The 13,045-nt window shown below is 42.3% G+C and overlaps 1 protein-coding gene across 1 annotated transcript in view; it reads right to left on the bottom strand.

Moving 5' to 3' along the window:
* Positions 1–13,045, bottom strand: part of MYO3B (myosin IIIB) — a 296,479-nt gene that overhangs the window by 234,282 nt on the left and 49,152 nt on the right. The window contains exon 8 of the mRNA XM_065413693.1: positions 10,062–10,138. Coding sequence (XP_065269765.1) covers positions 10,062–10,138 — 77 coding nt within the window. The remainder of the gene's footprint in view (positions 1–10,061; positions 10,139–13,045) is intronic.

The raw sequence follows: 13,045 nt of genomic DNA, 5'->3' as shown, positions 1-13,045 counted from the left end.
AAAGCCCTTTATTCACATGAATATTGGACATCAGAAGGACTGCACTTGTAAAATTTTGCAGGATCAACCCATTGCTTTAGATATTTTTCAAATATATGATTGTAAACAAAAATATTGTGCTAGTTTAATATTTGTGTTTACATAATGTAGAGAGAGCACCTCATATTACAGTGTGACACTAAGTATTTTCTTATTGTTCCAACATTCAGTTTATTCTCTCTCAAAAAAAAAAACCCAATCAGATTCAAAGCCAGAAAATAAACAGGAGTTTTTTAAAATAAAAGCTGCTGTGGGTATATCTAGTTGAGCACCTGCTGCTCTAACATTCTCAGAAGCATGCTCTTGTGCTCTGAAGTAGTAAATTTCATAGAGATGTCTATTTCACCAAGGAGGAGGAAAGCATTCTGCTTTATGGGAATAACCTTGCTGAATGCTATGTTCTCTTGGCTGGTAACACAGACCCCAAACAGGGAGCTGATACAGCTTCAGACTCCTCGTTTGAAGTCATAGCACCATTTAAGTCAACAGCAAAACTCCCATTGATTTCTAGGATAGATGCTAGCAATGAAATCTTGGCTCCATTGAACTTGTATATCTTTTCCAAGGTGGAAGTCCCTATTATACCTGTATGTTACGCTCCTATCCATACAGCTCTTCAATGAACACATTATTAAATGTGTTGTGCTCAACAGTCCCATAAGTAACCAGCATCTATGCACCTCTGTCATTTTCTGATGCTTATAAGTAAAGTGTAAAAGTTGGTGTCCATGGTAGCTCAGTCTCTGTTGTTTTTAAGGGCTGGTCCACACTAACCCCCCGCTTTGAACTAAGATACGCAACTTCAGCTACGTTATTCACGTAGCTGAAGTCGAACTATCTTAGTTCGAACTTACCGCGGGTCCACACGCAGCAGGCAGGCTCCCCCGTCGACTCCGCGTACTCCTCTCGCGGAGCAGGAGTACCAGCGTCGACGGCGAGCACTTCCGAGATCGATCCGGGATTGATTTATCTTGTCTAGACAAGACACGATAAATCAATCCCAGAAGATCGATTGCTTACTGCCGGACCCGGAGGTAAGTATAGATGTACCCTTTGGGCTGGTCCACACTAACCCTCCACTTTGAACTAAGATACGCAACTTCAGCTACGTTATTCACGTAGCTGAAGTCGAACTATCTTAGTTTGAACTTACCGCGGGTCCACACGCGGCAGGCAGGCTCCCCCATCGACTCCACGTACTCCTCTCGCGGAGCAGGAGTACCGGCGTCGACGGCGAGCACTTCCGGGATCGATCCCAGAAGATCGATTGCTTACCGCCGGACCCGGAGGTAAGTATAGACATACCCTTTGTCACCCCCAATGTCTTTTCCAGATCCTGTATGGCAATTCCTGTTCCTAAAACTAGATTTGGTACAGGGTGACAGTGTGCTGATTCACATTAGGTTTACACTTCATTTCTGAGGTTCAGATTTCAGGCTGGACAAGGTCAAGAGTTTAGCTTTAATACTGCTAAAATCTTGTGAGCTTCTCTTGCAAAGTTTTGGATGAATGTGTTAGAACTCAAATGAGATCATCTGATTTTGTGATATTTTCACTATTCAGGGTAAGAATCTTGCAAACACCATAGCACTGTTCCTTTGACCACTTCTGAACTGGAACTGGAAATGAGCCCCCTCCCACCCACCCCCTTTTTTTTTTTTTTTTAAAGATTTGGAATTAAAGATGTATAGGTGAGTTCAATTCAAAGGATTCAAATTTGATTCTCCTCCCTTGTCCCCGGAGTATTTCAGGGATGACAAAGATAGATTTTAGGTAACTTATTTAACAGGCGACAACAAGTATTTATAAAAGTAACCTCAGCAATGATTATACTGAATCTAGCCTGGCTGTATTCTCTGTTTCAGTCTCTGCAACTGATTCCTATATGTGTGAGGAAATTATGATTAACATAATAACCAACTCTTAAGGTTACTTCTTAGGTTTAATCTTTTTTTCCCCCCTGAGCTCTTCAGCTGCTTCTATACAGCTTACTTCCCATACAATTATCTCCCACTTTCACTTTCCAACCATATTTTGGTTAAACTCAGGATATGCACTGATCTCTTGCTCTTTTTTCTCTGTCCTGATGCTATTATTTGACATACACATACATCAGAAAAACATTTCCGGAAGGCCCAATTACTCATTGGGGGCTTAGTCCAATTTCCTCATTTTTTTCTAGACCATATGCTTTCAATTTCTCTGATTCATATTATTTCCTATTGACCCACTTATTTTAAGCTGTTTTGGGGTTCTCCTCTATTGTTTCTCCACAGACACCCCCCCGTATCAAAAACATCAGATAAAAAGGAGCTAGGAAACTTTCTTTGCATGCTGCCCTATGTTTTCTTTTCACTGTACAAGTTTCCATTAGCTTTCACTAATCTTACCTTAGACTCAATGGAAAATTTTGTTTTCAAAAAGCTGTTATCAAGGAGGATTTTTCAAGTTCTCATAGTTCTAGATTTTCATCTTTCATAGCACAATTTACACATGCATTAAAAAAAAACTATGAAGGCATCACAAAAAGTAATGCAAATTCTACATCTGAGGGAATATAAAAGTGTCATTCACACAAACACAAGGAAACCAACTATAATGATGTAAGCCCATGAGTCTTACAGTACTTGAAATATAAAAGATAGTTCAAGGAGCAACATAATCAGGCTTGGAAGGATTAGATTTTTATTGGTAATTATCAATTTCACTATACACACACACAAACCTATGAAAAAATATTTCCATCAATAATAATCAAAATTTACAGATAGGCAAAGTAAAAAAAGTGCTGCTTGAGGACTAATAGAGTTTGACTTAAAGGATACTTTTGTATATTTTAACCTGTGATGTTGACAATTTGTATTTCAACAGTTACAGAACTTTAACATTTTGAATCTCAACTACTGTCATTAAATAATCATTATCTGATTTCCTCTATTGTCTGACCCCCTCCATAATTTCCCACAATTGTGAACATTTAAATCAATAAAATTAGAAAAAAATGTTTAAAACACATTATTTTGTACAACTATGAAAATTTAATTGCTAAGAATTTAAAAAATGCTTAAAACTTAACCGATATTATCCTTCAAAATTATTGTTTTTAAATAAAATTCTGCCAAGCCTAAGCATAGTGGATAGTTGAGCATTGTGCAGTTATTTTGCAGAGTTGTATCTCTACAATGCCTGATCAGTGCATACATGGTGGCTCACAGATGCATGCTTACTTGCTGAGGGTGAATGTGCTTAGGGTGCTGGATTACTTGGAAACATCTTTTCAGAACAGGAACTTTAAAAAGAGCTGCCTCTGTTCTGATGTGGTATGTACAGAATGCCTTTCAGTCATTACATGTAACCATATTTTCAGATCACTTACTTCAAAATGTCCATTTATCTTTGGATTCTTATTCAAATTATTTTTATTATTTTCCAGTGAGACAATTAGAAGGGGAGTGGAGAGCAGGAAATTTGAGTAAGATTTCAACCATTAACCCTGATAGTAATTACTCAAGCAAAACACTACTCTAAACAGCATCCTTAATTATATGGGTTTAATAAAAATATTTTGTCATCTTAGCCCTTGGCAATGTCAGAATGAATGGTCTAAACTGTTTTTAGAGTGTCTTTAAGCAAGGTGATGCCATAAATAATAATGGCATGGTGGTTACTAAGGTGTCTCATGTCTCTTCTGTGACGTCAGCTGGTTGTTATGGAGATGGTAAAATATCAACCATTCTTTGTGAGTCTGTATGAGATCAATTTTTGGATCCATTACAGCAGGTTCATTTCTCTGCTCAACTGTAATCAGTTTTCCATGGCAAAAGAAAGACAACCAGATGGGACTGTAACATTTTTAAAAAGAAACAAATGTTATTATATTCAAAACTGTATGCCGTATGATACAGACCTTTGCTTGTTTACAACAGATGCAGAATGCAAGCTCTCTCCCAAATAGCCTGTGGTTCAAACAGATTATATGTTCCATCATTTCTGTTGGACGCCACTATTTTTGTTTAGATTTAATATTGCGCATTCTCTCTCTTTTTGTGTGTTTTTGTACCATTTTATAAAACACAGACTCCTGCAATATTTGCAGTTACTTAAAGGGACACTGTCAAAGTTATCGTTCTCTGTCATGCAGTCACTGCAAATGCAGGGGGGTTAGTTCACTTTTAATCTAAAAGTGAGACAAAATCTCCTAAAGCTGCATGAAATGGGATGAACAGTAAAAATACAGTGCCCTGGTCTACACTACGCGTTTAGGTCGAATTTAGCAGCGTTAGATCGATTTAACCCGGCACCCGTCCACACGACGAAGCCATTTTTGTCGACTTAAAGGGCTCTTAAAATCAATTTCTGTACTCCTCCCCGACGAGGGGATTAGCGCTGAAATTGACCCTACTGGGTTGAATTTGGGGTAGTGTGGATGCAATTCAATGGTATTGGCATCCGGGAGCTATCCCAGAGTGCTCCATTGTGACCACTCTGGACAGCACTCTCAACTCAGATGCACTGGCCAGGTAGACAGGAAAAGCCCCGCGAACTTTTGAATTTCATTTCCTGTTTGGCCAGTGTGGCGAGCTGATCAGCACAGGTGACCATGCAGAGCTCATCAGCACAGGTGACCATGGAGTCCCAGAATCGCAAAAGAGCTCCAGCATGGACCAAAAGGGAGGTACTGCATCTGATCGCTGTGTGGGGAGACAAATCCGTGCTATCCGAACTCTGTTCCAAAAGATGAAATGCCGGAATATTTGAAAAAATCTCCAAGGGCACGAAGGACAGAGATTATAACACGGACCCACAGCAGTGCTGCGTGAAACTTAAGGAGCTCAGGCAAGCCTACCAAAGAACCAGAGAGGCAAACGGCTGCTCTGGGTCAGAGCCCCAGACATGCCGCTTCTATGATGAGCTGCATGCCATTCTAGGGGGTGCCCCTACAACTACCCCACCCCTGTACTTCCCTCCTCCTCCACCCCTCCCGGGCATGAATTTGAAACAACAATGACTTTATTGCCTCTGCAAGCGGAGATCAAAGGGGGGAGGGGAGGACGGTTGGCTTACAGGGAAGTAGAGTGAACCAAGGGGGTGGGTTTTCATCAAGGAGAAACAAACAGAACTTTCACACCGTAGCCTGGTCAGTCATGAAACTGGTTTTCAAAGCTTCTCTGAAGCACAGCACGCCCTGCTGTGCTCTTCTAACCGCCCTGGTGTCTGGCTGCGCGTAATCAGCGGCCAGGCAATTTGCCTCAACCTCCCACCCCACTATAACGTCTCCCCCTTACTCTCACAGATATTGTGGAGCACACAGCAAGCAGTAATAACGATGGGAATATTGGTTTCGCTGAGGTCTAACCGAGTCAGTAAACTGCGCCAGCGAGCTTTTAAACGTCCAAAGGCACATTCTACCACCATTATGCACCTGCTCAGCCTATAGTTGAACTGCTCCTTACTAATTTCCAGGCTTCATGAGCCATGGGAGCAAGGGGTAGGCTGGGGTAGGTGCGACCGCGCGGTGCTGCCGACTGGAAGAGCAGCCTGAGGCAGAAGCCTCCAGCTGGCATGATATTCCAGGCAGGACTGAATCTCCATTAGACAAAACTTAAAGAAGAGAATTACCTGGAGTCATTCCCATTTTTGTCCAGGCACCCCCGACTGACCTCTCTGAGGCCAGCCAGGAGCACCCATGTCTGCCCAGGCGCCCCCGACCAACCTAACCGAGATTGGCCAGGAGCACCCACGGGACAACGACGACGGTTAGCAGTCATATTGCACTGTCTGCCGTCCGCAAGGCAAGGCAAGGGGATGCTGCTGTGTAGCACTGCAGTACCGCGTCTGCCAGCAGCACCCAGGAGACATATGGTGACAGTGAGCTGAGTGGGCTCCATGCTTGCCGTGGTATGTTGTCTACACGGGTAACCCAGGAAAAAAGGCGAGAAACAATTTTTTGTCGTTGCTTTCACGGAGGGAGGGAGGAGGGCCTGACGACATGTACCCAGAACCACCCATGACAATGTTTTTGCGCCATCAGGCATTGGGAGCTCAACCCATAGTGCAACGCTCCGAAAGTCGACGCTAGCCTTGGTACTGTGGACGCACACCGCCGACTTAATGCGCTTAGTGGGGACACACACAATCGACTGTATCAAATAGATTTCTAAAAAAATCGACTTCTATTAAATCGACCTAATTTCGTAGTGTAGACATACCCAGTGGGATGCCTCTGGGTAGGCTGTTATAAAAGTGCACTGAGTCAGTTCTCTTGCCTAAGAAGCTTGATGGGGACCCTTTAATTTTCTTCATTTCTATTTTATGTTACATCCATGGATCTAAACATGCTTTGCTACTTATGAGCATATAGAGGCCTTGCTCCACACTGGACAAAGCCAACCAATTCCATTAATAGTCTGCCCAGACTATCTGCAGTCTCAGCGACTTGTGACCCCTCCTTTATGCTTAGCCTCTCACTGTCCTTCCTCATCTATCCAGTGTTTGGTGCCAGTGCTGCAGGCTGGCAAGGAGCTGTGCCAGAGCTCTTTTTCTCTTGGCACTCCTCCTCATGCTGTTTGTTATGTTCCTGGCATGCTAGCTGGTAGCATTTGTGGGTGAAGGAGTTACATGATTAAGCAGATGTTGGGTGCCTGGTCACAAGTGGGAGAAAATCACTGCCCAAACTAAGTCTTCACAGAAAAAGACCCTGTAAAACCTAAGGCTGGACCGGTAATAACATTGCAACCAAGAACTACTTTCCATGGAGCAATAAAACTAATTAAAATATGTCAGAAATGTTAAAACAAAACCAGATTGAGATCAAAACCAGATAAGACCAAACACCAAATGTATCATAATGTACAAATCTCTGTGCTCTAAACTGGGAGGTAATGTTCAAAAGGGACACAGCGAAAGCAAAGACCATGAAAACCAGTAGTTTAATTTTTATTTGTGAAAGCAATTTTGCAAAGCAAATAAATAGTAAAAGAATCTATTATCCAAAAATGGATGGAGACGACAAGGCATTAACTCATTTTCAAGAGCTGGTTCTTATTAACTCTTATTTTGTTGGGTATAAAAGTTCATTGAAGTACTAGTAGAAAACCAACCAGTTTATCTCCCATAAATTACACAACAATTTTAATAGCTACTTTAGTATTATCACCTTACTATCTGATATCAGACCACTGAATTGTAACATACCACTGTGCTATAGTTTTGCAATGGGAATAAAGATTTTTCCTGTAATATACAAAGGTTTCAGGTTTTTGTTTCACACATTAACGATTAAAATGAAAGAAACATCTACAGTCTTAGAATCTTAACAGTTCACCTTATCTGCAGGAGGCAATTAGAGTTTTTTGTGTTTGTTTTAAACAAGAACTCAATGGAATTCACCTTGCAGCTCAGGTGGAATTGTAGGGGTCTAAAGCTGAATGTGTCGCTCCCTGACTTCTGATCAACATAAGACAGCAACATGCAGTGCAACAGACTTGCTACATCTAAGCCTGGTGCTCTTTCAAAAGGCTGGTGCACATGTTCTTCATAAAGAATGGTTTCCATGTGGTGACTATTAGCTATCTTTATGCATAGTTAATATTATGGAACCTACATTTATTTTGCTGCTTTTTACTGTAAACTTTTGTGTCATATGAGTGCCATCTGAACCTTGATTTTAGACTATTTGTCTTTAGTTGAACACTTTCATGTACAGATTGTGGGCTAAGGGCTAAATGAGGCAGGGCTCAGTCTAGGTTTTGCAGGACTCCATCTATTTTCCTCCAAGTCTGTAAGTGGGAGACCTGGGTTCAAGTCTCGGCTCCACATCAGGCAGAGCAGGATTCAAATCTGGCTTTCCCATATCCCAGGTCAGTACTTTAATCACAAGATTATCACCTATTCTGGGGTGGGCTGGTGACTCTGACTCTCTCTCTCTCTCTCTCTCTCTCTCTTTTGTGGAAAATGTCTAAAGGTCTCAGGTTCATCCCCATACAGAATGGAAAAATTTTTGAAATCTTCAAAATATTACCAGGATGGGAAAAACATTTTCCACCCATTCCTGCACAATACATAATTTATATATATAAAAGTAAGAACAAGTTCAGTGGACATTAGCATCCTCATTAATTTAAGCTTCCTGTTTACTATGGGGATGTTTAGTTCAATACAGTAATAGATCAGGATAAACATTACTACTTATATCTTTGATAGCACACAAGAGTAGTGTACTAACTACCAACCCATACTTTTAAATACCTTCCCAGTGCTCATTTCTTCCAGGGCAGCATGAGAATATTGACCATCTTCAGAACTAAGCAAATAGACCCACAAAACAAGTCCAACTGAAGGAAAATCATATCCATTTTGCTCAGCCCAGTAATCTTAGCCCATGTTATGGAAGAAGTGTATCTTATCACTGTAATGGTGTGGCTCCCCCTCTTGCAAGTGCCTCTTCTGGTTGGGTGTGTCTACAGTCTTTAAACAGTCCTGGCCTAGGTATCCCTGGGGCTTCCTCCCTGAAGGCAATGGTTTCACCTTCTCTGGTCTGTTTTGGCTCCAGATCACTAGCTAGGCCACTAAGTAGTTCAGATCCCCTTCTGGGGGTTTCAATTGTAGGTCACTTCCCCAGTGGCCTATGAAAGGAACCCAGGTCCACCCAGCATTCTGCATCCCAGCCCAGGAACCCTAAGAATAGCAGCCACTCACTGCTGTGTCCTTTTAATGAAACTGCTTTCAGTTCCCTAGGCCACTTCCCCACCACCTCAGTCTTCACCGGTGCTTCATTCTTAGCTCAGGGCTCTTCTGTGTTCAGGCCCAGCAGCCAGACAGGAGCTCTTTTTCGCTTCCCCAGTCCCTGCCAGCACTGAGCTGTCTGTGGTGCTGCAGTTCCCTTTGGCTAACCAGGAGCATCATCTGCATTTCCTCTGGCTCCAGGAAGGAACTGCTTGTCTCTGGCTCTGCAGCTCCCTTTTATATGACCCTCCTGGGACCTGATAGGCTGCAGGGAACAGCCATTCTGATTGGCTGATTCCTGCAGTGTCTCTCTAGGCCACTGGGAGGACTTAGCGCCACTGCTCTTTTCCTGGCCTAGTCCACCCTGTCACAATCACAAATAAACTGCTAAAGGTATCTGCAAACACTGACCAATGTGCCACCCATCCTGCACAAGAGCACATGGAAAGGACCAGATTACTTCCAGAACTCTGGATTTCTACTGTAGCACACTGTCCACATGTGACCCCCTCCCCAGGTTGGTGGAACACCTGGGGATGGGGTCTGGCAAGGGATGAGCCCGAAAAGATAGTGCAGGCTGGGAATCTGGATCCCCAGCTAAGCAGATAACAGCCAACTGAGCAAAGGGGCTCACTTAATGTGCTGTACTGTAACACCTCACTTAAGGATAGGTCCTATAGAATATAATAGGGATAAAATAATAGGATTAGCTTTATATATATTATGCTAAAAACCCACAGAATTTCAGAGAGATTAGATCCCTTCTATAGGCTTTTTGAACCATATAGAGTTCTATAGTTGGGATAGAATTCTGTACTAAAATCCATTGAATGATTCACAGAAATCCATGGAAAAGCTATCCATTAAATTCTATATGGACACTCCCATAAGTGCCTCCCCTCGCCATGGCAAGAGCAATAGCCATTGGCCCTGCTCTCTTACTCTGCAGAGGGGAATCACAGAGTGTAAAGCTAGAGTTATTTCATGCCTTAAGGAAGCATTACCATAAGTTTCCTGTAGATTAGCCTATAGTTTTATGGAAAAGCTGCAAATAATCCTCTTTAATAGAAGAGGATAATGCCTCTGTTATTAAAGGAATCTAATTTGTCTATTCATCCCATTGCATAAGAGCTACAGACATGGAAGGAAATGAAACAGAACCATAGCTGGGAACCACCAAATGCTTTTTCTGGTTATCATAGGTATCAGATTTTTGAGTCAATGTAGAATTGGGACAAAATTGTGTACTGCAATGAACAGAGGCAACAGAGACAAAATAAAGAAAATGCTTTGCCCACCTCGGGTGCCATCCAAAAGGGCGTTCCCACCGAAGTGTTTCTGCGTAGCCGGGTGCTGGTGAGCTGGGCTGAAACACCTGCAATAAAATGGATTCCGATTTTGGCCTAAAATTCATGATGTATTTTCAGTTCAGATTATATCAAGTCTCAGGAAAACAAACACATGATCCTTAAAGCACGTCTGCAAACCAGCAGTCAAAATCAGAGCAAGGTGTACCATTTGTACGAAATTATTTATTTGATGAATTTCACATTTTGCTTTAATCATGACTTGTTCAAGGGCAGACCACAACTTTCTCTAACATATTTGTTATTCAGAATTCTTCAAATAATTGCTCTGAATAATTCTTGGTTTGAAGCTCATTCACTTATTTATTTAACTCTGATTCTTGCTCACACCAGCAGAATTTGTAGCTGCTATATAGACTTGCATAGAGATTATAGTTACAACTACACACTAAAGTGGTACTGAATACCAATGAGCCAAAAAAAATGTTTTAAAAGAGAGAAATAAAGAAAAAGAACTGTAGTTCTCAGACATTTTAGGACAATTTATACAGTGAACAATATGTGTTAATATGTATCATGCTGAAAGCAACTTAAGGAGAAATATAAATATATATTACATCCAAAAAATCTACTTTAAAGGAATGATACAGTTGCAAAGTCAGGCAATCAAAAGTTAAGAAATGCCACAATTAAGGTTGCCTGTGCCACTTTAATTTGGCCCTCTTGTGCATATGCTTTATGAGATAGTCTTTAATTACATGATCACATACCCCTGCATATCCCACAGGAACCCTACTACATTCAGTGCACAGAATAGATGGTGTTTACTAAAAGGGTTCAATATTTATTTTTATCCTCATTCAATGTGTGGCCCTATGCCTTATTTCTGCACACCACTCAAACCCTGCACTGAACACAGAACTATAATTATTCTCATGGATTTTTCTATGGTGTTATCATAGTATCTTAGTATTTTTTAAAAATAATGAATATATCTTCACAATGCCCTTTTTTACACCTAGGTAATTGAGGCACAGAGATTAAAGCCAAAATTCTCAAATGTGTCAACTAATTTTCTGTGCCCAATTTGAGGAGTCTAGGTCTGCTTTTTCAGAGTAGTTGGCATTTTAAAGCACTTTATATGTTCAGAGCAGAGCTCCTATATACCACAGCTGCAGCTGAGCAAGGTCAGCACTTCAGCAGAACAGATCCCAGAGTCCTGAAACTCCTGCCTCAGTCATTACACACCTTCCAATTTCTGCAACAAACGACACAGGCATAATACAGACAATGGCATCATTCACTACACAGCCCTGTTTCATACCCCAAGGAGGTCCATCCAATGCACTGAATGAGGCAGGACTCCTGCCCTATCCTCTTCCCCATAACTATCCCACAAACTCCTGTGCCATGTCCCCCCTGCCAGTAGCCAGTTCCTGCCCTTATCCTCCCATTGCCCAGTCTCCTCCTGTTCTTGCCTGTGTTCTTCCTCCCTGCTCCTATCCCCCCATCTGTGGATCCTGCCCCTTTCCTCCTGTTCCTCTGCTCTTGCGCCTCTTTTGGTTCTATTCCTCCACCCTTTGGTCTTCTGTCTCCCTCTGCTCCTGCCTCTTTTCCAAACTTCTAGGTTCCTGTTCATAGCCACCCCCAAGCAGGGATGGTTCTTGGAGTGTTGCCCTGGGCACCAAATCGCCCCGCCACTCAGCTTTTTTGTTTGTTTTTACTCTACTGATTGGCTGGGGGCAGGGAGGGGACAAAACCAAGCCACAGCCAGCCACTCAGGGGCAAGGGGCTGCAAATGTTTTCCACCCTGGCCAGCAAAATGGCACGCACCACTGCTGCTCCCCAGACTCCTGTTCCACCACCCTGAATCTCTTCCTCACCTTCTGAATCTGAGTCACATTGTTTCCTCCTTTCCCTTCACACTACCTGCAGCAAGGGGATCCAGAACACAGGAGAGATTGTTTCCCTGTCAACTCTGCTCTCAGTTCCTGGGCCTGGGTCCACAACATCCCTTGGTAACCAAGAGGAGTAACTGCAGGGAAAGTGTTGCCCAGTCCCCGTGGAGCCCCAGAATGGCGCATGCTCAGCCCTTTTGTGAAGATAGCACATGCACAGTCCTGTCACATGCAGGTGCTGTGAGGGGATGGTATGGAGCATGCTCAGTTCACTCAGAACTTTAAGAGAACTTAGATGCAAACTCCAGTAAGTCTCTACTGATTATGTGTGAACTGCAATTTTTCAGATGGTCACAACTCGACCAAATTTGGGCAAATTGTCAGAGGACAAAAAGAGTCACGTCCCTGTCACTAGGGCAACCCCCAGGCAAATTTAAAGTCTCTGCTCCAAAGCATGGGAGTGCTAGAGCTTCTCGGTGAAATCATTGTCAGTATTTGTTAAACACTGGAAAAACAACACACTTTTCCTTAAGCTCATTCTTAGAAACTCTAACCTCAAGCTGTAGTTTCCTCCTCCACATTAATATGCCCAGTGATGTGTTCTTGTTTTAGAAAGGAAAAGGTAGATTTCTGCCAGTCTACACTAGTTAATGCTCAAGATTATACTGGTAAAACGGCCTCAAATGAAAAGTAGTGTTGTTGTAACCATGTCGGTCCCAGGGCATTAGAGAGACAAGGTGGGTGAGGTAATATATTTTATTGGATCAATACTGTCAGTATGAGAGACAAGCTTGCAAGCTGACACAGAGCTCTTCTTCCAGTCTGGGAAATTTATTCAGATTATTACAGTTAAATACGTGATGGAACAATTATGCTAAACAATCTGTTCCATCTTGTATTTAGCTGTGACACTCTGAGTAAGTTTCCCAGACCTGAAGAAGAGCTCTGTGTGGCATGGAAGCTTGTCTCTCTTGCTGACAGAAGTTGGTCCAATAAAAGATATTACATCACCTATCTTGTCTCTCTAATGAAAAGTGATTTTTAGCCCCACCAAAGAGATTACTAGGCTATCACTAG

The sequence above is a fragment of the Emys orbicularis genome, chromosome 11 (genome assembly GCF_028017835.1).
Source record: "Emys orbicularis isolate rEmyOrb1 chromosome 11, rEmyOrb1.hap1, whole genome shotgun sequence".
Classification (NCBI taxonomy): domain Eukaryota; kingdom Metazoa; phylum Chordata; order Testudines; family Emydidae; genus Emys; species Emys orbicularis.
This window is presented reverse-complemented; position numbering and strand designations above follow the sequence as displayed.